A 25,843-nucleotide genomic window follows, 5' to 3' on the forward strand; every position below is an offset into this window, starting at 1 on the left:
CTTCTGCAAAGGAGAGACACAATGGCAACAATGTTACTACTTTTAATGATGTTTATAACAAAGTTACAGTAAGAGATTTTTCATATACATTTGTAAGTAAAAAAAAAACGTAATCCCCCAAATACAGCAGACAAACAGGTCGACAAGATGGGACATAGCTAAACGACCACGGTCTCCCTACGTTGTTCCCGTGACAACAGTGTGGCGTGATAGTAGTTGATATAGCAGTAGTAAGCTAGTATACTGTTGAGTGGGTGTGTTCATCATCTATGTAGTCTGCCAAGTAGTGACATCACACCTTGCATTGCCACAACCATGGGTGTCACCACCTAGTGTTAGTGTGACAACTGCTACCTCACTAAACGAGACAGGAGGAAGTAGGGACCAGATTTGGAGTGGTGTACTGTAATCCGTTATGTTATCAGAAAAAATCTTGTAATCAGATTATACTTTTGAAAAACTAGATGAGTACTTCTTGGTTTACAAAAATGTTACATTGACACCTTTCTGTTTTATCAATTACATTAAATTAGGCATTGAAAAGCATTTACGTTTATTTCCCCTGAGCGAGTCTGACCACAAGTCAGAGACCACTATGACACAAATGTGTTTGGATCATTTTTGTCAACTTCTAATGCCTCTTAAGGGGAAAGTAATCTAAAAGTAATCAGATTGTTACTGAGTAATCTAAGTTAACTGTTTACAATTTCAGATAACTAGTAGCGGATTACATTTAGAAAGTAACCTACCCAACTGTGTGGGTGTTAGAAAAAGATATGCAGGACTACACGTTTTCTTTTTTTTGTTAAAAAAAAGTATTAAATCACAATACACAGGCAGTGAATCCTAAAACATACAAAAATACCTTACATTTGACCATCTACCAACAGTAAGATCATTCTGCATTGACATCCATACTGAATGAGAAAAAAAACAATTAAGCTCTTTTCAAAACACATTTTCTGCTTGAAGATATCTTCCCTGAAATGTACCATAATATACATTGCGCTTTGGATGCCAGTGCTTGGTTCTGTATCGGTCTACTACAGTATAAATCCGCTGTAGGGACGGGAGTAGAAAGGGAAGCGTGAAGAGAGTGGGAAAGACCGTCAGAGGTCGGGATTCAATCCGGTCCTAGGTTATAAAGGTATTACGTATTTTAAAGGCAATGTTCCCTGCTTTTGCAGAGGTCCCATTCACGATAAATGCTGCATATGTTCAGCTCAATCAGAAAGTGCCTTTAAAAGCCACAACGCCTATAACCCTGCGATCGATTGAATCCCAGCCAGAGTATTCTTTGGTATTTGTGTAGATGAAACATTTACTTTGGAATACAGCTGGAGGAAAATATCTGCCCTCTACTTGACGTAGCAACAAAACAAGCAGATGTTAAGGGGTGGGCAATCATTTAGACTCACATCGGGATTTCAAAATTCAGCGGAGGGCCGCACTTTTTTGGGGGCCGATTTGTTCGGGCAAAAGCAATTTGTGTGCCAGAAAAAGGGCAGTTATTTTAAAACGTAAAAGGTCCATTATAATTTAAAGTTGTAAACGTTAAGTTTCCTGGAGTGTTTTTTTCCTCTGGCCGTATGTTGCCGACCCCTGCATTACTTGGCGTACAAATAAAACTAAGACAATGTGTAAGAGATGTGATGACTAACTGCACAACATTCAGGTAAAGCGACTACAAAGGACAGCAGCACCACTGATCTAAGTGTGTGTGTGTGTGTGTGTGGTAGAGCGTTATGTCTTTGGTTTCTTTTGAGATGCTGCCTCCTGGTGTTGAATAGGTCCAACAGTCCCAGATGAACCCAGCACTAGACAGCCTGCCCCCCCCCCCCCCCCCCCCCAAGACTGGAAACATCAGTTAGGATGTCAGTAAAGTTTTACACAGGTTTTCTAACCTGCATTAACATACAGCAGTAGTCTGCAGATACCATATATCCCATCCATTAAGGCCACAAAATAAAACATTTTCTCCCTTGTGATGTAAACATAAAGGCATGAAAAGTACACATTGTGAAAACTTCTGGCTTTACATGTTTTTGATAAAACAGCACACAACACAAAAGTAAAAAACAGAACGCAGTACATTTCCTTAGTTACAAGAGGACCATAATGGAAACAAGCATTTGGACTTTGTGTTTATATCCTCAGTTTGGTATGTGTATCTGTTGCCAGGTCAAACAAAAAAAATCATGGATTTTAAAAGTTGTCAAATCAAATCATTAAACTGCAAGTCAACAGGCCAGAAACAGATCAGTCCACACCCTGTGGTTTACTTTGGTCCAGAGTCACACTTAAACATTTCTATCCTACAGAGGATGTTAAAGATAATGCACTACATTCAATTACAAGAACCTACTAGTTCAGATAGAAAACAGGAATATTTCATGTATATATATATTACTTGCATGTGAATATCGAGCGCTAGACGTAAAGTAAAAATGGCCCTCGGATACATATTTCAAAAACTTCTCAATATAGCAGAGCAAACCCACAACAAAAAGACTCAAGCAGAGATACAACTACATTTCCCATAAGGCTTTGCAGGAAACCCCCAGAACAAACACACACCACCAAGAAAAGAAGATCTACCCATCAAACCAGCTACAAAATGAGAACGCTAATGCTTTGGTATGTAGGATCAGACAAGAATAAAGTACCATTTGGGTGAATATATGACATAATAATAGCAGTAGTACTGGACACTGCAGTTACAGTGCATGTGGAGTCAGCTCATGTTGTGTATCAAGATATGATTCTCTGCTGTCGTCACCATTTCAAACGTACAGCAAAGCAACAAAAAGACAGGTCAAGATATCTACATTCTTAGAATTTATGGTTTCAGTTTTGCTTGACTATATTGTTTTCTTGCTGCTGAGGTATTTCAATATATTATGTTGAGTCAGTACTGAATGCAGAACCCGGGGCTCTAGTGGCAGCATATTTGGTTTTACGAGAAAGAATAAGCTCAGAGAAGGCCAGACCTGGACAATCTCCTTTAACTTGTACATGCAGTGACTCACTGGGAAATGGCTGTCCTGAGAATTACTTCAAGATCATTACTCTTGTAAATACCTTCTTGAACTCATGTAATCCAAGGCAGATTCAGTATGGGCCATGCAACCCCACTATACTACTGACACCTTACCCTACCTTCTCCAGACGCTCTTTTTGGTATGCTGCCTGTCTTCTATAGACCTCGGCATAAGGGAGGAGAATATCAGAGAGAAACATCTTTGTTAGTCTTTGGAAAGTCCCCTTCAAAATATTGCATTAATCTCTCCCGCTCTGGAGAGGTCCATTAGATAAATCCCTACGCTACATTACGCTAGGGTGATGATAATAGTGTACTAGACTTAGCTCTATAATATTTTTTGGTTGGATAAAAGGTTGGATAAAGGACATTCCAAGTTCTCTTGAAGTCCACTGTTTGTAACTCTTCCCAGAGACTGCAGTAAATCTCTTCCATAGCAAGCCTGCACCCAGGCTCTCTCACGGCCTAGTGATTCTTTTTAAAGAGTTGGAACTATGTTGAAAAACATGTTAAAGCAACAAAACTTTTAATAAAAGTTTTGAAAAATGTACAAACGGCAAATATCAGAGCACACAACTAACCACACAAAGAACATTTTAGGTCACATGGGAAAAAAAGCAGAGAAATCTAATCTTTAGTTGTAAATCTGATGTCAACGGTCCAGGCCTGTACAACACGCCCTCAAGTAAAACTTAAAATTAGAGAACCTAACACACAGATCATCATGAGATCTCTCTAGAAGTTAAACCAAGTCAGTTTCATTCAATACTCAGCAAAATAAAATCAAACGCACATTTTTGGTTTTAGAAGCAGTTCTGAGGAAAAAGAGATTCTATTGCCAAATCTCAATCAATCTTTGAAAGGACCGTTAGGCCCCCTTGTGGCAGAGATAGGGAGGAAAACATCTTAAGAATATTTTTCCAACAACAACTTTTTGGTGGTAGCAAAAAGAACAAAGATTAAATAACGACCAATGAAGAGGAAGAAATGGGGAGCGACCCGCCCCGCGAGTTCATTCATTGGGCCTTAGAGGCTCTGACGATGGTGTTGACTGGTGTAGTTGCCGTGGTGATGGTGTTGGTGCCAGCGGTGAGTTGCAGGCTGAGGGCACTGGCAGGGATAAAGCTGACAGGGTTACTACCCAATAAGGACAGGCTCTGGGGGTTCAGGAAGAGTGGCGTGTTCACCATGCTGGGGGCGGAGCCAGACATGCTGGTGTTGGCAAATAGCAGGTTCCCATTCCCGTCCAGGGTGGTGATGGGGAAGGACCCGCTGGAGGCCAGAGCTGTGAGGAAGGAGGAAGAGGGAAGGTTAGACTAGCATAGTGACTGGGGATCATTTCTCCCTGATAAGACAAGAGAAAGCAAGGGTTCCACATCCCTTCTTGTAACCAAAACAACCCTATCAGAGCTCTAGTGACTTTTAAACAAGCCAGAAAAGACACATTAAATGCATATTTAAGTATGTATATAAAGGTGCATAGTAGCAGGGTGTACTTGCCACTCAACACACCTTGGATGGTGGCTAGTGCTCCTCCAAAACCTGCAGTAGTTAGGTTCAGTAAGGCCCCCCTGGAGGAGCAATGAGTCACTTATGTGATAATGGACAACACATCTTTTTCACTTAGATACCGAGTGGAAACAGCACTTTGTGTCTGTGTGAGCCTCACCCTGTGTTGAACTGCGACGAGGGCATGAGACCCGGGCTGATTCCCGCCGCTGCAGCCGCCATTGCAGCCAGACCCCCGCCGTTGCTGTAGAGCATTTGCCCCGCCTGCGTCATGGTAACGGCTGGCTGTGACATGGTTGTCACGGAGGAGGAGGGTGTGAGGGACATAGAGGGGACTGTAGGGGTGCTGGAGATGACGGATGCTGTGTTGCCGGTGGCTGGCACCAGGGTCCTGTCTAGAACACAGGATGGTCAACATTACACCGTATAAATAATATACTATCAACATCAAATAAATAGCTACAGGACAAAAGACAAGTCTGCATCACCTTCAGCGATGAGGGAAAAAAACTATCAATAGTTAGTCTGGATATTATTTTTGACGGCATATCGTATCGTTTTGATAATATATTTTTTGCGCTAGTTTGCTGTACCACCACTATTTTTCATTCATAGCTTCAAATCAAATTTAGTTTGTCACATACACGTGTTTAATAGATGTTGTGAAATGCTTGTTCTCCATCTTCTATTTAAATAGGAAGCCAATTTGTTTTCAGCACTTAACGCAATACATATGCTATCGGCACCTAAGTATGGTGATAATATGGTATCGTGAGGTCCCTGGCAATTCCCACGATCTTAGTCTGGATAAACTAATGCGGAACTGCTACTACCCATCAGTGTTGGGGTTAGTTACTTGAAAAAGTAATATTACTCATTACATTTAACAAAAGTAACAGTTTATATTACTTTGCATTACTTTCATGAAAAATATCTCAAAAGCTCAGTTTGACTGTGGGAGAGAGGAAGGCGAGCAGCTCGCTCTACTTACTACCTCTGCTTTGATCACTAGTTTCTCCTTTCATCCGTGGCGCTGCCTTCCTGTGTCAGTCTAAAAGTGCTGCACTATACAGTATATGGGCTGCTTAATTAGCCATATATAATGTAAGCCAAACATCAGCTATCAGTTGTGGTTATAGCCTGCACGTATATGGACCCATAGAGATGCAGAGGACACACTTCCACTAGACGGTGAAGCCCTCTTTGGGCTTTGCCATCACAGAAACTATCAATGGAAAGATCAGACGAGTACACCCAAGACTAGAAAAATACACACGTACCTGTGAGGCTGAAGCTGGTGACAGGCAGAGAGGGGGTGACAGTCACAGTGGTCTGGGGTACAGTGTTCACCAGGCTGGCAGTAGTAGGGGACGAGAAGATGGACTTCTGGAAAGCTGAGCTGCTGGGAGGGTTGATCCTCTTCTCCTTCTGCCGGCGGTTACAGAACCACACCCGGATCACCTCCTTCTCCATGTTCAGCTGGTCTGCTATCAGGGAGATCTCGTCTGACGACGGCTTCTGGTTTTGCTGCAAGGGGACAAAGAGCACCAGATTCAGTGAGGGAAAGTAGACACCTAGTGCTGGCTGTGGTCTGTAGACACCCCGACTACAGTCAAACATCCCTTATTTGGGTCGAGCTCTTCTAAAAGGCATCTAAATCTCGTCTGAACAGGTACAATCCTCTTTGTTAGAACCAGGTCTTACCTGGAGGAAGCTCTTCTCCAGGGCCACACGGATGTTGGTGTCGATGCTGGTCCTCTTCTTGCGGCGCCGGCTATTGAGGTCAGACGCCAGGCTGGGTGACCCGTGACCAGAGCCCAGGGGACTGAGGCTGGGGCTGGACTCTGAGCTCACATTCTCTGCAGCCAGGGGGACAAGGAGAGTGGGTCAGAAAACACAGAGGGAGAAAAACTCGCAGATACACTACCCAAATATAAAAATGTACACAATGACAGCATTTAAAAATATAAAAAAATAACACACACACCTCCCTTATGAGGACCTACCTGCGTCGTTGAGCCACTTCTCCAGCAGCGGTTTCAGCTTACACATGTTCTTGAAGCTCAGGTTGAGTGCTTCAAAGCGGGAGATGGTGGTCTGGCTGAAGTCATTACCATACAGCTTCCCCATGGCCAGCCCCACGTCACCCTGGAGGGAGAAGAGAGGGGGCAGGGAAAGTAAGACTGACATCAACCAGGTTGGTAGTATATAGGGTGAGTTCCCTTCCTTAAAAACGTAGTTTGAAGCACTGAGTATTTAGGAAAAAAAGCTCAAGTACAATATAAATGCAATCCCTGGAACTCTTTCATATCTTGTTTCTATGGCAAAATAATGGAGGGAAGAAAATCAGTTTTGGATTAAATAATTTATCACAAACACAAAAAATTGAATCTATTATGAGCGTATTACAGCGGAAACCAGTCCAGAGTCCCTGGGCCATACCTGTGTAAAGCCCAGTCTGATCCTCCTCTGTTTGAAGGCCTTGGAGAAAATCTCCAGCTCCTCCAGATCATTGGCATCCTCCAGAGTGGGCGTGCCCAGACCCTTAGGGGGCGGGGTCTGGCTGTGGATGAGGAGCTGGCCAGGGGTGGCAGTTACGGTCCGCGTGGGAGCGGCCGGCTGTGTGCGATAGGAGAGAAAGATAGAGGGAGGAAGATTAGAGAGATGTGCATGGTCTGTGTTCCTGTCCTGAAACAACCCACAGCCACTAACAATTAGGCTATTGTGAAAAAGTGTGTTTCCCCTGACCTGTGGGGCAATTGTGATAGTTGGAGTCTGTAGGAGGTTGGCTTGGCTCTGAGGTAGTTGAGTGAGAAGATTTTGGGCTTGCAAAAGATCTGTCAAATGAGAGATGGTTTAGTGAAAGGTCCTGAAACATGAAACTACTTCAGTGCTGGTGTATAGCTTACTATGATACTGAAACATACTGGGCTGTCCCTGTGGAGTCTGGGAGATGAAGAACTGAGGCTGTAGCTGGGTGGCCATGGAATGACCTGGCTGGACCAACACAAACTGCTGCAGGCCCTGCTGCTGGAGCTGAGAGAGAGAGAGAGAGAGAGAGAGAGAGAGAGAGAGAGGAGCCTGTGTTAGACAAGTATGAGTCACTGTGTATGAGTGAGTGTGTAACACTACAGTAGATCTCTTACAGGAGTGATGTGTATAGGCTGGGACAGTGGTAGTTGGGTGGTGATGGGGGTGGCTGCGGAGGCAGAGATGGCGGCCCCCGTGGTGCTGCTGTTCTGGGCCTGGCTGGCGGAGTGCTGCTGAACGGCTGCTGCAAGGAGCTGGGCCTGAGCCTGCTGGAGAAACAGCTGCTGCTGCGCTGGAGACAAGGTCAACTACACAAACAAACACAAACAGGGAGAGAGACAAGAGAAGAGATTGAAGGAGAGAGTGTGTGTGTGAGTAAGAGAGATAAAAGGGGGCATGTACGTGTGTATCAGAGATTTAATCTGTGGCTTAAACCCTACTACTTTTAAATTATAAAAAGCCAGTGCGACCTATGGGGATATGACTGCAGAGAGAAGGTGGGAGTATTATAATCAAAGACTGGTTATGAGGCACATGTAAATTGGCATACATTTGCATATCCACCCCCACCTGTTTCTAAGCGACAGTTGGAGTGGGCTAATTAGCATGCAGCAGACAGCGCGCTGGTTTTTTGTTTCAGCGAGAGGAGGCATGCCAGGCAGCAGGCTGCTGTACATTTTAACGGCTAGTTCCAAGCTGGCGCCAGGGTAGCGGGCTAAAGGCGTCACCATGGCAACACTGGACGCAATGAATGGACCCCTTGAGTAGCCATGGGGACGGGATCTTATCTGTCTTGCCTTGGTGTTAGCATCACGTTGGCTATGGAGCTAACTGACTGATGGCTTGTAGAGTATTAGAGACTAAAAGTATGCAAATTAGCATTTCTGGCTTTTGTTAAAAAATAAGAAGAAGAATATGAGTAATGCGTGGGAGTGTGTGTGTTACCTGTTGCAGCAGAGCCTGTGACTGTGCGTTGGTGAGGGACATGACCGTCTGCTTCTGAGAGTCCCGGCCATTGGTCAGCACGCCTAGAGACGGGAGGTCAGTCAGAACAACACAGTCAAAATCCTCCAACATACATCTTTACATTGGACCAAATATACAGACTCAAAGTTGTTACTACTCTGTTACCACAGTACAGCACCGAGGACAACACCATCGAACCTCAAGTCAGTTCAGGACTACATTTTCTGTGATGGAAATTAAACAGGCCATAATATATAAAGACGGCCAAGCTCATTCCAAGAAACACATATTCCATGACATACTAAAGGCTCTAGTTGTAGTCAAAGAAAGGCTGTAGAGACTCACCTTTGACCATGTCCCCGTTCTCCATGGTGCTTTTACTGGACACTGACAGGTTGATTATCGCGTCTGAAACAGAGAGGAAAATAGAAGCTTGTAAACCAGACGGCTCGGAAACAGCACATGACAATTCAATTTATGCCTTCAGAAAACAAAAGAAAATGGCAAATTCAAAGGATCAACAAGTGTAGAATTCCACAAACCATCACAGGTGTTCTGGAATACTCTATTGTCATGACACGCGGTCCAATACCCATACTACTAGCATACCAATTGAATAGCACTGTATCCAAACCCAAAACATTGCTTCATTCAAGTGGTATGTGGTATGTTAGTGTGGATATTGGAACAGATCTCTCACACTGCTCTGCTCACCGGCTATTGCAGAGTCCACAGTCTGTGGCATCACCGGCGTGCCATCCAGGCCAGCTGGCACTGACCCCGCTCAGTTGGGCCCACTGACCAGGAGCAATCAGAACCCAGAAGACTGGCACAGCCAGGTGTGTTAAACAGAACACAACAGGAGGAGATCCGTCTAGTGTTCTCTCTCGCTCACTGTAACAACTAGCTGCTCGGCACACCGCCTCTCTCACTGTAACAACTAGCTGCTCGGCACACCGCCTCTCTCACTGTAACAACTAGCTGCTCAGCACACCGCCTCTCTCACTGTAACAACTAGCTGCTCAGCACACCGCCTCTCTCACTGTAACAACTAGCTGCTCAGCACACCGCCTATCTCACTGTAACAACTAGCTGCTCGGCACACCGCCTCTCTCACTGTAACAACTAGCTGCTCGGCACACCGCCTCTCTCACTGAAACAAATCAACAAGAGTGTGGCAAAACAGTATTCCTGTCTTTTTCTCCTCATTTTCTCTCTCGCTCTCTCCCTCCCTGTGGAATGGAACAGAAACAAAGAGTGCAGCTGGCAGCGTAGCGCCCATAACGAAGCAGCGTAATCAGTATTCAGCTGATTAGAGCCGTATGCAAATTCAGCCCCCCGTTTCTCATTAAGCCAAGGCGTGTGCTTTGAAGTTGCGGAGAGCAATTCATTTCACACAGAGCTCCGAAAGCTTTCTGCATAATTCAAAAAATCTCTATAAATATTTATTAGCTAATTTGCATATTAATTGGATAGCTTTTAAGGAGTACGTGGCATGTGCCAAATAAGTTCACTCTTGTGCGCACTCTCTCCCTCGCAACTCTTATAATTTGAGGGCGAGGGGGATAAATTACTTCCAAGCTGTAGGCCCCACTTTGCCATTTGAAAGCAAACTGATAGTAAACTTTGTTTCCAAATCCAAGACATGAAGGCGTGAGTGAGTGTAGGACTACGCAAACCCTTATCATGGCCTTCTCTTCAATGGCAAATCTCCAAAACAAAACATATGACATTGAATTTGTATACGAGACTGATGGCTGTAGGCCTACACTGAAAATGTTTGAGCTTCAGCAGACAGTTGTGGATAAGAGCCTTGAGTTCCATAAACCTAATTGGCACACAATGCATTATGCAAATCATTCAATTAATAGAATTTCAGATTAGCAATGAATTATGCTTTCATGTTATTGAAAGCCCAAATGCATAATGCAAAGTAGATAAGGGAGAGAGAGCGCACAGGAGAGAGGGGGCAGAGAGAGGAGATGGCAGAGAAAATGAAAATTCAACGTATTCAAATAACAGACATCCAAAATATGCAAAACATCGATCATATTCTGTCAAATTGGAGCTGAAAAATACTGCATAAGATTCCTCCTGACCATTGGAGGCCTTGACGCAGGGCTTTACGACACCGTAACATTCTATCAGAAGTCGTTTACCTTCAGGTAGACAACTACAGGACTAGACGGTAGTAAAAGGAAAAATGTGAAAGGAATAGGCTAAGTCAAAAATGTGATTGTTTTCAAAGAGACTAACTGATGGATAGCCTATGTGAGGAGTAGTTACATGAGATCCACAGAAGACCTTGTTCTTCCATCAACCTCTAGTACTACTAGTACACCGTGGGGTGGCTAAGGAGGGGTCTCTTTACCCAACTGTGTCACATTTACTCTTCAGAAAACATAGGCTGAGCTAGTACAACTATAAAAGTTATTCCACTGGCATGCCTAGCGGGGAAGACACAAACAATGACAAACTTGGCCATTTCAATTTCAGTCTGCTTTCACTAGCAAACAGAACAAACCAGTTGGGAACAGTAGCCCTCTTTGCACAAAAAGTATTCAACCTGATAGCTAGTCTGTGACCTTGGCCTGGAACAGGTACTTACTTGCCTGTAACCAGAGTTACAAACGTGGTGGCAAACTCCACTCCAAGCTGTTTAACATTTTATCAAACAGTTTTCATTCAAATGTCGAAGAGAAGTTAGGAGAACTACGCAATAAAGATGTCAACGTTTCCATGGATTTTTTTGGTTTTCGTCGGTGCGATCTCATTGATACAGTACCCATAACGTTGACTGTGTTCATTGCTACAGTCAAGTTACTGTAGCCAGCTAGTAATGAAAATAAGTGATCTCCTCCTAGCGGTAACCCCCCCACTGCATTGCAAATAATAGATTTACTATTATTAGATTTACTGCAATTGTTGTATCAAATCCTCGCTAGATTCTTTCAAATTAATTCTAAACATACTTCTGAGATAAATGAATATGCAAAATGTAGCTAGCTGCTAGTTAGCTAGTGTTACTTCGTGCTATTTGCTAGCTAGTGTCCATGCAAGCGAAGCTAGCTCGTTAACTATTGCCTTTTTTTCTGTAGCTATGTTCCATTACAATTTTTATTAAAGGAGTTAAATAGCTAGAGCAAACAACTCAACAGCGTTGCCGATTACAGATAAAATATGTTAAATCGCTGTGACTTTTGGCTATGAATATGGAACGCGCACCACACAAAGGAGGGAATGTCTTCTCCTCGAACGACAACAACAATCCTGGTCAGCTTTTTTCCTCCTACACGCGCCGGGTAAGATTGTAAACTAGAGCAACCATATGGTGCTGGTCTTTTCGTTTATTTGTCACGGAGTCAGACCTAATAAAATATAATCTGCAAATGAATATGTAAAATGTAGTAATGATTACCTGGTCCTGAACTTTCATATTGGCTCATTACTCCTCCGTCAGCCATATTGAATATTTAAAACAAATGCATTCAGTCAACTATAGAAGCCCTCCCACCCAGGTCGTCACTATTTGACCACGCTAGAACCGACGGAAGTAGGCCTACAGCGCTTCAAAAACCTCAAACACGATTTTAAACACTTAGACCCGACTAACCAGATAATCCTACAATTAGTTTTAGAACAGATATCGTCTGTTCTAGCTCAGTTCTGCATATACTTTAAAAAAAACTTTTGCCCGTCTAGCATGTTCATCTAGTCACTAGCCTAACACTCACCTGGCATCAATTGAGACAATAACACCACTACAAATAAACCATGGCAGAGAGTAGTAATGACATGTTTTTCTTTCGCAAAGTGGAATAGTAGCATTGACTATGTTATTTGCGCGCGTGTATGTCTTCTGGCTTGAACTGTGCGAGTGCATACAGTACATGCCCATACTTGTAGGGCTAGACATACGCTCAATAGGATATTGACTGCCGTGTCAAAGTGTAGTCTTCTATCCATAATATAACAAGTAGATAGTATGTATGGGGTAAAATATTGTGATAAAAAGCACCCAGTTCAGTAGAGATGAATATGTTGAGTTCCCCTTACAATGTTAAGTGCTATGCGATTTGATTATCATAATTCCTTTTATTCTGTCTTCTATTCTTCTAACTCTGTCTCATGTTTTCGTTAAAGATGTGATCAACTAGAATCCAGGTCAGTGTCCTTAGGCATGAGGAATGAGATAAAAAATCAAATAAAACAACCAGATAATTGCTTTAACATTTATTGCAATTATAAATGCTTTGAAATGGATCGCGTTTGTGCTCCAAAAATTGTACAGCATAAATATTTTGTCTTGAACAGTAATCTAGTTTAGATTGTTTTGTAGGTTAGTTGTTGCATTTTACAATCAATGCAACAAACAGCAGACGTGTGTTACTCTACTTGCACTGCACAAGCAATGCAGTTAGGCTGAGGCAATATTTAAATATTCATATTTTGCGTCCATTTGATTATAAAATTGACTATGAGAAATAAACTCGTTTGAGTTTAGAAAGCAAAGTGCACATTTTCCCTTTTCCATTATAATAAAGCTTAGATATTTGATTTAGATGAGTATTTACATGTCAGAATGATCTATAACAACTACCTATATAATTATAAAGGTCACCCCACTTCTGAAAATAAAAAGACCACAAGCGATGTTCTAAGAAAGGCGGCTTGTGTAGCAAGTGTGCAATTTTAATTTATTAGCTGAAGAAACATATTAACATTGGATTGAGTTTCTTTCCTACTGTAAGTGTGACACTGTCTTTGATTGGTTAAGAGTCACTGCTTCTGTAACCATTTGACTTGGATTCTTGTTGTGCCCTCCAAGCTGCAACGATGTCATCGTCCTGCATTTCTGCCTCAGCCCGAGCCCGAGACCTCTGCCTAAGATCGCTGAGGAATCTGTCGACATCTTCTTCCTCTTCCTTTTCTTCCTTCCTTTCTATCCTCCCCTCCGTCTCCCCTCCACTCTCATATTGTGAGTGATGAGTAAACTTCCTCTTCGATGTATAACTCTCCTCATCTTCCTCCTCTTCCTCAGTGGCTGTGTAGGATCTTCTAGTCCTGTAGCTGCTGGAATCCACGCTGTTGGAAGAGAATTTGCCAAGTACACGTGACTCTGTGTCTGCCTGGAATCTGGAGCGATATCTGGATGCGACTTCATACTCCTCCTCTTCGTCTTCCTCCTCAGACGAGTCCCTCTGACCCCCGAAGTTATACACGGAGGCAGATGGCCCTGGATCAGTCTCGTCTTCTGCACTATAGGACGCTGGTTTCCTTGAAGGAGGCATGACGTTGGTTAGCCAATCATCAACACTGGTGTTCTTTTCTTTCTCCAGAGCGGTGGAGAGATTTAGGCAGCCCGAAAGGCCATAGCTTCGCGTAGGTGCTTTCTTTTTCTCTGGTGCAGGTGGGAGAGACGTCTTTATCTTTCCTGTTAAATAGTCATCCTCCTTCTCTTCCTCCTCTTCGCCCTCGTCCTTGGGCTTCTTCTTCTTGTAGAGTGTGCTGCGCTTGTTATCTTCGACAATCTTCTTCACCCCGTAGCAGGCCATCTTGTTCCTCATCTCCGACTGCATCTGCTTGTCCATGGAGTCCAGCTTCTGTAGGTTGACCTGGTCCGCAAAAAGGCTGTAGAGGGGCACGCTGGTGGTGGTGATCTTGCTCCTGCGGGAGCCCAGACCGGAGATGCTGGAGAGATTACTGGTAGAAGAAGCAGCACTTCTACCAGAGAGCACAGACTCGGCCCTGCCAGCACTGACACCGTGATGAGCCAGCGAGCTCGAATAGGACGCTCCACTCAGCATAGAAGCCTTGTCATCGTCCAAGCCACGTCTTGCTGGCCCTAACACACTAGATGTCCCACCGAAACTTAGCACCGATCCAGCCTGGGACGGGGGGAGGCTCATCTCACGCTCCTTCTGGATGAGGGTCTCGGACACCACATTGGCGATCCAGTTCTGAATGCTGGACAGGTCGACCATGGGCTCCCCACCAGGTCCCTGCATTGTGGGCACAGGGATCATGGGGACTTGGGGAATGCCCTGTGGAATTCCTGAGCCCATAGAGGCCTGAGATCTGGTGCTGCGGGCTTGGGATACAGAAGACCTGCCACTCAGCATGGACATGTTGTCATCATTGGCAACACGTCCGGCTTGTGAGCCGTCAGGCTGGGCGAAGAAGGCAGAGAGCGGCAGGGTGCTTCCGCTCATGGAGCTCTCCGTCTCCCAGCCACACATGGACTGACTCTCCTCCAGTGTCTTCCGCGAGCGCTCCAGGAGCTCCTCCCGCCTCTGTCTCCTCTTGGCTGTGGCCGAGTCCTCGCCACGGCTCATCTCCACAATGTCATCTTTTGTTGCCTTGTTGTCCTCTCCAAGCCGCTTTGCCTGTTTCATCTTCCAGGTCTGGTAGGCTGTCAGGTTGACGTCCTCCAGTGCCGGAGTGTGGGCCTCAGCATCGCCATCTCCCTGCTCCCCACTGCCCCATACACCCCCGGCTCTTTTCTCCCCATCCCTCCCTTCATCATTCTTATTCCAGCCAAACTGGATCCTCTTCACCCTCCAGCGCTCCAGGGGAGTTAGGTTCTCCTTGTTCCTCTTGCAGAAGTTGTACATGGAGCTGGTGTCAGAGAGCACGCTCTCCACGTCGTCCTTGATTGTCTGCTTCTTATTTTGTATCCCCTCCATCGCCGTGCTCTCACTGTTGTTGTCGTCGTCCTTCTTGCGGTAGCGCGCTGCCGCCTGCTCCTCGATCTCCTTCAGACGCTGCTTCCACAGGTCAGAGTAGCTGCTGCAACTGGCCGTGGACACTGACTCTGAGGGGGAGTGCCGCGGGCGCCGCTTCAGGCGCTCTTTCATGGCCTGGACGTCCTCACTGGTCACGCTCTCCAGGTCTTCTGTTGCCCCAGGACCCTGCATGCCCCCCAGGAGAGACTCCTCGTCCCCAGCCTCGCTCATCAGCTGTTGCTCCCACCACTCTTCGCTCTGGTACTTCTCATTCCTCCTCTGCCACTCGCGGATCATGCTCATGCCATCTTCATCCCCATCCTCTGCATCCTCCCCACCGTCGCCAGCGTCTTTTCCAGGCAGGGCCAGGCCCTCTGTTGTCTCTGCCCGTTCCAGGCCCATCCGCAGCCCTCCAAAAACACCGTCCCTGAGGGCGGCGGCTGCCGCAGACGAGGCCACGCTACTCATCACGCTTTGGCTGTCCTCCTCCTCCTCCATCATGATGGAGTGGGCCTTCACGCCCATCATGCTCTCTTCGTCGTCAAACAGGTGGGCGCGAGTGTGGGCGTTGATGACGGAGCATTGGCTGAGGGTGTCGTCATCATCGTCATCACGCTCCTCTAGTAGCGTCTCGTTAAGCTGACGCAGCTGTTTTAGGAAGCCCTCGTTGGGGTTGATGGGTCGCTTCTTCCTCAGAGTGGTCAGTGCCTCCATGATGGTCATGTGTTGGAAAATCATGAGGTAGGCAGCCACCAGCACAGCGGAGCGGCTCTCGCCCATCATAGAGGACACCAGGACCTTACCTGCAGGAGAAGAAGACAAAAACACACTTCCCATTGGTTACACTTGACATAAGAAATAACTATTTTTCAGTGTTTATATGTAGTTAATTAAAGATACATTTGCAACGTAAGGGATAAGCAAATGACAATACTGATTTCATGAATCTGAAAGTATTAGGTACCATTTTGTTGATAACAGCTGTAGCTGTAGGAGGCTAATACATTTTATGTGCAGGTAGAGCCAGCATGACGTCTGCTCTGCAAGGACACTCTATAACCAGCAGAGGGCTGTATTCCCTTCCAGTTGTGACTGTATCACTCCTAAACACTGTACCCCCCCCCAGGTATAAACTCTGACATCATAACCCATGATATGATAACCCCCAAGGTGCCAGGTTTGAAATGTGATACGTTGCCTACTCCCTCTCTGTAGCGGAAAGGACCGCGAGGCCCCGCAGACCCAAACCTATGACATGAATACTAGTTACTCCTGCCTGACATTTAACCTGATTCTTAACAAATATGTGTTTATTTAACTCAAGCGGTCAGTGGATCTAATCTATTTGGGGTTTAATTAGAGTTGGGGCGGGGGGGGGTGAAAAGCTTTAGAAGATGATTCACCCGCCTAAACAGAGTCCAGATATAACTAGGCTATCCCTGTCCATTGGCTCTGAGTGACCTCCCTAAAATAAGACTGACGGCCACCCCTGGTTATGATGAGTAATTAGGAGTAGTCTATAGATTAGTCTAGAATCTAGATGGAACTCCAAGTAGTCTCTGGATTGGTCTAGAGATGGAATTCCAAGCCTCATCATCACTGAGTCCAGTTAAGCCAAAGCAAACAATCCAGAGATTGGTTCTACTATGTCCAGGTTAGCCCAGACTCAAGGTCCATGGAAATGGGAGAAAAACATGAGATCACACAAGAAGACGTTCATATCGTATCCATTAAATATCCTGGTAATAGCTCTCCCTCGCTGTCTGGTAGGATAGGTGGAAGTTTCACCATATTACTTTCATCAATCAAATCCAGGTAGATCTACAAATGCATAGGGTGTAGGGTCTGAGGTGGGTCCATTGAGAATTGGGCATTGATCCACCAATAAGAACACACAAAAGAACACTGACTCACCCTTGTGTGTCAACAGGGCCTCATCCAGGAACTCAGCGCAGGTTCTGAAGTGAGGGGAGATGTCAGACTCTGCAAAGTCATCTACCTCGATACCCATGTAGCCGATGTTCATGCCAGCGTAGAAGGCCTCCCCTGTGTAGACCCCGGTACCATGGGCAGCGTTCAGGATGTGGGTGATACCCATGCGCTTCAGACGAGCTTTATTGACAGCCACGGATCTGCAAAACATAGGAAGGAACAAGCAACGCTGTTGTTGTTGTGGTCATAGAGTCACGGTTATGAAATGGCTGGTAAGGACATGGAGTATCCATGACAAGTACACTGACCCGAAATAGACTGCAATGCACAGGCCTCTTTTACAAAGTATTATAAACTGGGTGGTTCGAGGGATGAATGCTGACTGGCTGACAGCCGTGGTATATCAGACCGTATAACACGGGTAACACGGGTCTTTTTACTGCTCTAATTACGTTGATAACCAGTTTATAATAGCAATAAGGCACCTCTGGGATTTGTGGTATATAGCCAATATACCACGGCTAAGGGCTGTATCCAGGCACTCTGCGTTGTGTTGTGCATAAGAACAGCCCCTAACCATGGTATATTGACCATATACCACACCCACTCGGGCCTTGTTGCTTAATTATACCATAGGAGGTGAACAGCTATCTATCTGTCATTCTATTGACACTCAGTGAAGTTGTCTATGGTGAAAGTGAGGTGGGGGTAAATCTGGCTGGAATGATGTTCCATGAGCTATGCATATAACACTGTATTTTGAAGGGCGGAGCATGTGTGTGTGTGTGTGTGTGTGTGTGTGTGCTTGTGTGTGATGGGTGTATGGGGATATGTAATGCATACAGTAACTTCCACGGCACAGTGAGTGACTCACTTCTCAGCGATGAATATGTTGTTCCACACCTCGTCCACGGGGTTGTTGGGGGCCTCCAGGCGGTCCTGTACCATGGCCCGCTGGATGTCCATCACACAGGGGGTGTTATAGGGGCTGCGGTCATCGATCATGTCCTTCACCCGGTTGTAGAGGTCCTCCACCATCAGCTGTTCCGCTGTCTCCAACATGCTGTCTGGGGTACTCTCTGTCCTGATACCCCGTTTTGGGAGCTCTGAGGAAAGGAAAGAGCAGACTATTCAGATACACACACACACACACACACACACACACCCTACTGCCTAATCCACAATATTACATAATTCATTGCATCTAAACGTGTAAGTAGGCTACAGACAGTGGCTAGATTGAAGGAAATAACTTTGTGCTGCAAAACTCCCCACCCTCTGTGTCAGTCTTTACAAACCATACCAGGAGTATGTCACATTTGCAGACAGCATCCGTTAAGGATAGACAGCTGCTGCAGGGACACACTGTTAGAAAGCAAAGTAACCTATTCAAAGTTAGTTAGGAGCATAATTGTGGTGTGTTGGCGAACGCATTACCCCAATCAGACAGTCTAGCTATGGATAATGGCTTGGACGTCTCTAGCTGGATATTGCCATAATGAACACATTGTATTCTCAGGTAAGAGACAGAGGTGATTACTCTAACGCTACAGTATAATCAAATCAAACTTTATTTGTCACATGCACCAAATACAACAAGTGTAGACTTTACCATGAAATGCTTACTTACAAGCCCTTAAAGCCTCATGAGGATCCGCCCCTTTTTTTAAAACATTTTTGTCTAAAATGACATAACCAAATCTAAATGCCTGTAGCTGAGGCCCTGAAGCAAGGATAGGGCTATGCTTGATATCATTTGAAAGGAAACACTTTGAAGTTTGTGGAAATGTGAAAGGAATGTAGGAGAATATAACACATTAGATCTGGTAATGCAAGAGAAAGGCAATAATGTATTATTCCAGCACAGGTTCCATTTAGATTTTGGCCACTAGATGACAGCAGTGTATGTGCAAAGTTTTAGACTGATCCAATGAACCATTGAATTTCTGTTCAAAATGTTGAATGAAAACTGCCCAAATGTGCCTAATTTGTTTATTAATAACTTTTCAAGTTCAAAACTGTGCACTCTACTCAAACAATAGCATGGTATTATTTCACTGTAATTGCTACTGTAAATTGGACAGTGCAGTTAGATTAACAAGAATTTAAGCTCTCTGCCAATATCAGATATGTCTATGTCCTGAGAAACTTTCTTGCTACTTACAACCTCATGCTAATCGCATTAGCCTATGTTAGCTCAAACGTCCCATGTGGGACCCACTGATCCAAAAGTGCAGTTCAAGAAGAGTTAAGAAAATATTTTCCAAATAAACTAAAGTAAAAATGTTTTTTAAAGTAACACAATAAAATAACAATAACGAGGCTATATACAGGGCGTACCGAGTCAGTGTGCAGGGGTACAGGTTAGTTGACGTAATTTGTACATGTAGGTAGGGGTGAAGTGACTATGCATAGATAATAAACAGCGAGTAGCGGCAGTGTACAAAACAAATGGAGGGGGGGGGGGGGTCAATGTAATAGTCCTGTGGCCATTTGATTAATTGTTCAGCAGTCTTATGGCTTGGTGGTAGAAGCTATTAAGACTTGGTGCTCCGGTACTGCTTGCCGTGCTGCTAGTCTATGACTTGGGTGACTGGAGTCTGACAATTGTATGGGCTTTCCTCTGACACCGCCTATTGGATAATAGAGCATTGATTATTTAACTGCTTTTTAAGCTAAATTGGCCATTCGGGGACAAACCACAGCTTTATCTCTATGGGACAAATACAATATGTATGTGGAGCCAGGCACACGCAATGTGCTTGGCACCAGTACAGTATTTGTTTTAACTAGGCAAGTCAGTTAAGAGCAAATTCTTATTTACAATGACAGCCTACCAGGGAACAGGGGGTTATTTTTACCTTGTCAGCTCTGGGATTTGATCCAGCAACCTTTCGGTTACTGGCCCAACACTCTAACCACTAGGCTGCCCCAAGCTGATCTGTATAAGGTGAACCTGCAAACAGGACTAGTGGTGGCTGTTTTTCCCCGGCTTTCTTTGTGGTTCCACCCTTCAACTTTCTTTAACCTATCGAGAGCTTGGGACTATAAGGTTCTATCTGTATTTTAGTCAACATGTAGTTATTGAAACAGCCTTGTTCTGTTCAATGTTCTCTACCTATACAGTAGTCTAAATACCTACATTCATGTTAAGTTCAAAAGAATACAAGATAAAAGTAGTTCAAACTACTCATTCAAACCAATGAGGGTTCAGAACTTCAAAGCCAATTATCTCAGAATCATCTTTTTCTAGATAGAACCTTATAGTCACAAGCACTCACTTTGTCGACAGCCATGCTTCTCTAGGTGAACAGCATTTATAAAATTGTATTCTGCCAATATGAAAGCTTTCATTTAGATGTTTTAAATCATAATGTTCAGATCCACTCACAAGGCAAAAAAACAGCATGTGAGTTATGTGTGGTTGGTGGAATGAATCTGTGTCTCACCCTCGTTGATGATTTGTTTGGCAGCTATAGCTGAGGACAGGTGAATGGGCTCCATATAGATGCTCTCGGCATCCGACCCTGATATCACGGAGAATCTGGACTCAGAGATCACGGAGAAACTGCAAAAGTATAGAGACATAGTCATAACCATATGAATATAATTACTAAGCAAACCGGGGGGGGGGGGCAAATATATGTAATGTCAAATACTGGAGGTGTGATTGATTTAGCCTGACATGCAGGGTGGGTGGAGTTGGCACTTTTGGGACATTTAAACAGCTTGGAAAATTCCAGAAAATTATGTCATGGCTTTAGATGCTTCTGACAGGCTAACTGACATCATTTGAGTCATTGGGAGGTGTACCTGTGGATATATTTCAAGGCCTACCTTCAAACTCAGTGCCTCTTCACTTGACATCATGGGAAAATCAAAAGGAATCAGCCAAGACCTCAGAAATAAATTGTAGACCTCCACATGTCTCGTTCACCCTTGAGAGCAATTTCCAAACGCCTGAAGGTACCACATTCATCTGTACAAACAATAGTACGCAAGTATAAACACCATTGGACCACACAGCCGCCATACCGCTCAGGAAGGAGACGCGTTCTGTCTCCTAGAGATGAACGTACTTTGGTGCGAAAAGTGCAAATCAATCCCAGAACAACAGCAAAGGACCCTGTGAAGATGCTGGAGGAAACAGGTACATAAATATCTATATCCACAGTAAAACGAGTCCTATATAGACAAAACCTGAAAGGCCGCTCAACAAGGAAGAAACCACCTGCCAAAACCATCATAAAAAAGACAGACTATGGTTTGCAACTGCACATGGGGACAAAGATCATACTTTTTGGAGAAATGTCCTCTGGTCTGATGAAACAAAAATAGAACTGTTTGGCCATAATGACCATCGTTATGTTTGGAAGAAAAAGGGGGACGCTTGCAAGCCGAAGAACACCATCCCAACCGTGAAGCATGGGGGTGGCAGCATCATGTTGTGGAGGTGCTTTGCTGCAGGAGGGCCTGGCGCACTTCCCAAAATAGATGGCATCATGAGGGAGGAAATTTATGTGGATATATTGAAGCAACATCTCAAGACATCAGTCAGGACGTTAAAGCTTGGTCGCAAATGGGTCTTCCTGTAAGGGGCGTGTGACTGGCTGCAGGGAAGTCAGGCGCAGGAGAGCAGAACTGGGTAATAACCGGAGCAGTTTAATAAGCAAAACCAATGGTACCCAGAACAACAAAATATGGGTACAAAATATCCGGTCGCGAACCAGTCAGAGTGCACAAGCACTATACATCAAACAATTTCACACACAGACATGGGGGAACCAGGTGTGTGGAAAAACAAGACAAAACAAATGGAAAATCAAAGGTGGATTGGCGATGGCTAGAAGACCGGTGACGTCGTCCGCCGAATGCCGCCCGAACAAGGAGAGGAACCGACTTTGGCGGAAGTCGTGACACTTCCAAATGGACAATGATCCCAAGCATACTTCCAAAGTTGTGGCAAAATGGCTTAAGGACAACAAAGTCAAGGTATTGGAGTAGCCATCACAAATCCCTGACCTCAATCCTATAGAAAATGTGTGGGCAGAACTGAAAAAGCACGTGCGAGCAAGGAGGCCTACAAACCTAACTCCGTTACACCAGCTCTGTCAGGAGGAATGGGCCAAAATTCACCCAACTTATTGTGAGACGCTTGTGGAAGGCTACCCAAAATGTTTGACCCAAGTTAAACCATTTAAAGGCAATGCTACCAAATACTAATTTAGTGTATGTAAACTTCTGACCCACTGGGAATGTGATGAAAGAAATAAAAGTTGATATAAGTCATTCTCTCTACTATTTTTCTGACATTTCACATTCTTCAAATAAAGTGGTGATCCTAACTGACCTAAAACAGGGAATTTTACTAGGATTAAATGTCAGGAATTGTGGAAAACGGAGTTTAAATGTTTTTGGTTAAGGTGTATGCAAACTTCCGACTTCAACTGTATGTATTTGATCCAGGTCTAGAGTGCTTCATAGTGTGTGACAGTAGTAATCAGTTCTTGTGAGCACTTCTGATGAAAGACGTTCTATATGCTATAAAATTGACATGGCTATACTCTCTACAAATTGACCAAATTGTGCTTGGAAGCTGAATTGAAGTTGGACAATACATTTATTTAACACACTATTAGAGCCCTTGTCACGCCCTGACCTTAGAGTTCCTTTTTATGTCTCTATTTTGGTTTGGTCAGGGCGTGAGTTGGAGTGGGCATTCTATGTTTTGTGTTTCTATGATTTTCTACTTCTATGTTTTGGCCGGGTATGGTTCTCAATCAGGGACAGCTGTCTATCGTTGTCTCTGATTGGGAACCATACTTAGGTACCCTTTTTCCCACCTGTGTTTGTGGGAAGTTAACTTTGTTAATGGCACATAGCCTGAAGCTTCACGGTTTGTTTTGTATTGTTTATTGTTTTGTTTGGCGTCATTTCGAATAAAAGAGAAAATGTACGCTCACCACGCTGCACCTTGGTCCAGTTCCTTCAACAGCCGTGACAGCCCTGGGTGGGTCATTTCCCATTACAGAACTACAAGAACAGTGGGTCTCCATGTATGCTTACCTGCTGGGGGAGGGACAGCGGAGATAGTGGGACTGAATAGATTTGACCTTAGTCGCCTCCTTTTCTCTCTCTCCATCAGGCACCGTCTGATCGCCCTCGCTCGGTGACGCCATGGCAACGCAATCCTTCCTTTCTTGTCTTCAAGGATGTGGGAAACAGAAATTCCTCTGATTCACAGAGGAAATTCATTGGTGAAACAAGCTCAGATTAGAATTCAAGGAATGTACTAATGGACAAAACACAAACTATTGCAGACACAAATACACACAGAATATGGTTGATAGTTACTGTGTTTTCACTGGATTCCCAAACACAATTATGTGTTATGAAAGCAGACATTACTCTTTCAAAAAAAATCTAGTTCTTGATCCTGGAAAGATGTTCCAGGAAACCTGAATGTCTCTGTCATTACTATAACATTAAGGAAACCTGAATGTCTCTGTCATTACCATAACATTAAAGCCTGAATGTCTCTATCATTACTATAACATTAAGGAAACCTGAATGTCTCTGTCATTACCATAACATTAAAGCCTGAATGTCTCTATCATTACCATAACCCTAACCCTAACCTGAATGTCTCTGTCATTACCATAACATTAAGTGCTAACCTGAATGTCTCTATCATTACCATAACATTAAGTGCTAACCTGAATGTCTCTGTCATTACCATAACCCTAACCCTAACCTGAATGTCTCTGTCATTACCATAACCCTAACCCTAACCTGAATGTCTCTGTCATTACCATAACCCTAACCCTAACCTTGCCTCATAAGAAGTGCATCATTCTAACAGATTGCTATTTCTTCACAGCCACATAAACATCTAAAACACACAGCCTCCATTTGTGGATCATGACAGACTAGAGAGATGAAAAGGGCTGTATCAACTGTTCATCACATAAACCCAATAAATATGATGAGGTACGTATGCTTCATCACTCTTAACCCTACTGATAGTCAACAGGCAGTCACTTACTGTCACATCTGAAAAACTGCAATCATCTGAGATTATACTGAAAGCATGAATATGTGTATGTGTTTTGTGTGTGTATGTGTTTTGTGTGTGTGTGTGTATGTCAGCCTGAGTATTTATTTTTAGCAACAAGGACAGCTGCACAGAGCCTTCAGGCCCAGTGGTGTGACAGAGCAGTGAAAAGAGGGTGAAGATACCACAGTTCTGTCCCGTAACCACCCCTCCCCCCACAAAGGTGAACCTAACCTCAGACGTTGTCTCTTACCTGAGCTGGTTATAGCTGTGGTCCGCCTTTCACTGTTGGGACGTTGGGACTGTGGGATTGTAGGGGGCCGAGAGAGAGACCTAAACCAAACTTATAAGAGAGTCCCCAACCCTATCTGCCACCCCCTCCCCCACCCTTACCCCTTTGTGGACACTCCCCCTGACACCTTACACCCCTGTGACATCACCACAGCTTCTCTCAGAGGAACATTATTAATCCTGTGAGCCTGGGGTCCAGCCAAGTCCAGATACAAAGGTGCAGCAATTGGTTAAACACACACAAATATCTGTTTATTTAGATGGACAATGGATGCACTTCTGATTCGTCTTATAAATCTGTTATTATGTGTGTGTGTGTGTGTGTGTGTGTGTGTGTGTGTGTGTGTGTGTGTGTGTGTGTGTGTGTTTGATTGTCATTCTATTTAGGGGGTCTGCAGTCTGTGTTATCTCCAGCTGACAATGTGTCTGGCTCTAAATATATATATATAGAGAGAATGCAGGCTAGTCACTGGGTCGGGCTCTTACACCTACCTAAGGACACACAGAGACACACACTGAGACACACACATAGACACACACACACACACTGAGACACACCAGGACACGCACACACACACACACACACACACACAGAGATACACACAGAAACACACACACACAGAGACACTAACACACACCAAGACACACACACATACAGTACCAGTCAAAGGTTTGGACACACCTACTCATTCAAGGGTTTTTCTTTATTTTTACTATTGTAGAATGATAGTGAAGAAATCAAAACTATGAAATAACACATTTGGAATCATGTCGTATTCAAAAAAAGTGTTAAAAGAATCAAAATATATTCTATATTTGAGATTCTTCAAAGTAGCCACCCTTTGCCTTGATGACAACTTTGCACATTCTTGGCATTCTCTCAACCAGCTTCACCTGGAATGATTTTCCAACAGTCTTAAATTTTTTTTTATATACTTTGTTTTTATTGTAGGAACACAACGGAAGTACAAATAAAGTAAAACAAAAGAACAACAAAAAGGATCTGGCAGTTACAGTGCACGTCATACCTTCATCATATTAGTTACATTGACATCTTTGAATGTTTTGAACTTTTTCATGTACGAAACGCATTTTCCCAGTATTCCTGACCTCTCTCCTCTTGTGTTCAAAGGTCATACGCTCCATGTGGTGTATTTCTTCTACAATGTCTATCCATTGTGTCACTGTGGGAGGGTCTTTTTGTAGCCATTTAGTAGTGATAGGCTTTTTACTGGCTGCCAGTAGGACCTTCAAGAGGTACTTTTCTCTATTGTGTAAGTTATCAGGTATTTCACC

The 25,843-nt window shown here is 44.2% G+C and overlaps 2 protein-coding genes and 1 long non-coding RNA gene across 11 annotated transcripts; 1 reads left to right on the forward strand and 2 right to left on the reverse strand.

The window, feature by feature from the left end:
* Positions 1-26: 26 nt before the first annotated feature.
* LOC110513828 (POU domain, class 2, transcription factor 1) lies at positions 27-12,222 on the reverse strand. 8 transcript variants are annotated; one of them, XM_036982163.2, is made up of 13 exons: positions 11,964-12,222; positions 8,891-8,953; positions 8,525-8,607; positions 7,696-7,887; positions 7,459-7,585; positions 7,298-7,386; positions 6,992-7,168; positions 6,556-6,697; positions 6,254-6,408; positions 5,830-6,076; positions 4,710-4,944; positions 4,553-4,611; positions 27-4,325 (listed from the first exon to the last, which is right to left on the reverse strand). In XM_036982163.2, the coding sequence occupies exons 1-13, from the start codon at positions 12,007-12,009 to the stop codon at positions 4,057-4,059; spliced, it is 1,884 nt and encodes a 627-aa protein (XP_036838058.1). In that variant the 5' UTR covers positions 12,010-12,222; the 3' UTR covers positions 27-4,056. The 8 variants fall into 8 exon arrangements, with proteins under 8 accessions (XP_036838058.1, XP_036838057.1, XP_036838061.1 ...); XM_036982162.2 differs by having other exon boundaries at positions 4,541-4,611; positions 11,964-12,211; XM_036982166.2 differs by having other exon boundaries at positions 7,477-7,585; positions 11,964-12,070.
* Positions 12,223-12,765: 543 nt separating this feature from the next.
* LOC110495514 (serine/threonine/tyrosine-interacting-like protein 2) lies at positions 12,766-24,668 on the reverse strand. Of its 2 annotated transcripts, none has more exons than XM_036982158.2 (6): positions 24,510-24,668; positions 23,269-23,435; positions 20,652-20,770; positions 18,077-18,308; positions 17,185-17,402; positions 12,766-16,073 (listed from the first exon to the last, which is right to left on the reverse strand). In XM_036982158.2, exons 2-6 carry the CDS (start codon positions 23,379-23,381, stop codon positions 13,318-13,320), a joined length of 3,438 nt encoding a protein of 1,145 aa, XP_036838053.2. In that variant the 5' UTR covers positions 23,382-23,435; positions 24,510-24,668; the 3' UTR covers positions 12,766-13,317. The 2 variants fall into 2 exon arrangements, with proteins under 2 accessions (XP_036838053.2, XP_036838054.2); XM_036982159.2 differs by having other exon boundaries at positions 23,269-23,406; positions 24,510-24,651.
* LOC149982220 (uncharacterized) lies at positions 23,988-25,546 on the forward strand. Its single transcript, XR_016497014.1, has 2 exons — positions 23,988-24,192; positions 24,352-25,546. It is a non-coding gene; the product is annotated as an uncharacterized LOC149982220 (long non-coding RNA).
* Positions 25,547-25,843: the final 297 nt, after the last annotated feature.

This window comes from Oncorhynchus mykiss, chromosome 7, assembly GCF_057628025.1.
Source record: "Oncorhynchus mykiss isolate SJ-2025 chromosome 7, ASM5762802v1, whole genome shotgun sequence".
Classification (NCBI taxonomy): Eukaryota; Metazoa; Chordata; class Actinopteri; order Salmoniformes; family Salmonidae; genus Oncorhynchus; species Oncorhynchus mykiss.

Coding starts and splice junctions, on each gene's coding strand:
- LOC110513828 (XM_036982162.2), bottom strand. CDS start 12,009: ATGGCTGACGGAGGAGTAATGAGCCAATATGAAAGTTCAGGACCAG. Junction 8,954..11,963: donor ATATGAAAGTTCAGGACCAG/GTAATCATTACT, acceptor TCTCTGTTTCAG/ACGCGATAATCAACCTGTCA. Junction 7,888..8,524: donor CACAGGCTCTGCTGCAACAG/GTAACACACACA, acceptor TTGTTTGTGTAG/TTGACCTTGTCTCCAGCGCA.
- LOC110495514 (XM_036982158.2), bottom strand. CDS start 23,381: ATGGCGTCACCGAGCGAGGGCGATCAGACGGTGCCTGATGGAGAGAGA. Junction 20,771..23,268: donor CGCTGTCCCTCCCCCAGCAG/GTAAGCATACAT, acceptor ATACTTTTGCAG/TTTCTCCGTGATCTCTGAGT. Junction 16,074..17,184: donor GGCCCTGTTGACACACAAGG/GTGAGTCAGTGT, acceptor CTTCTCCTGCAG/GTAAGGTCCTGGTGTCCTCT.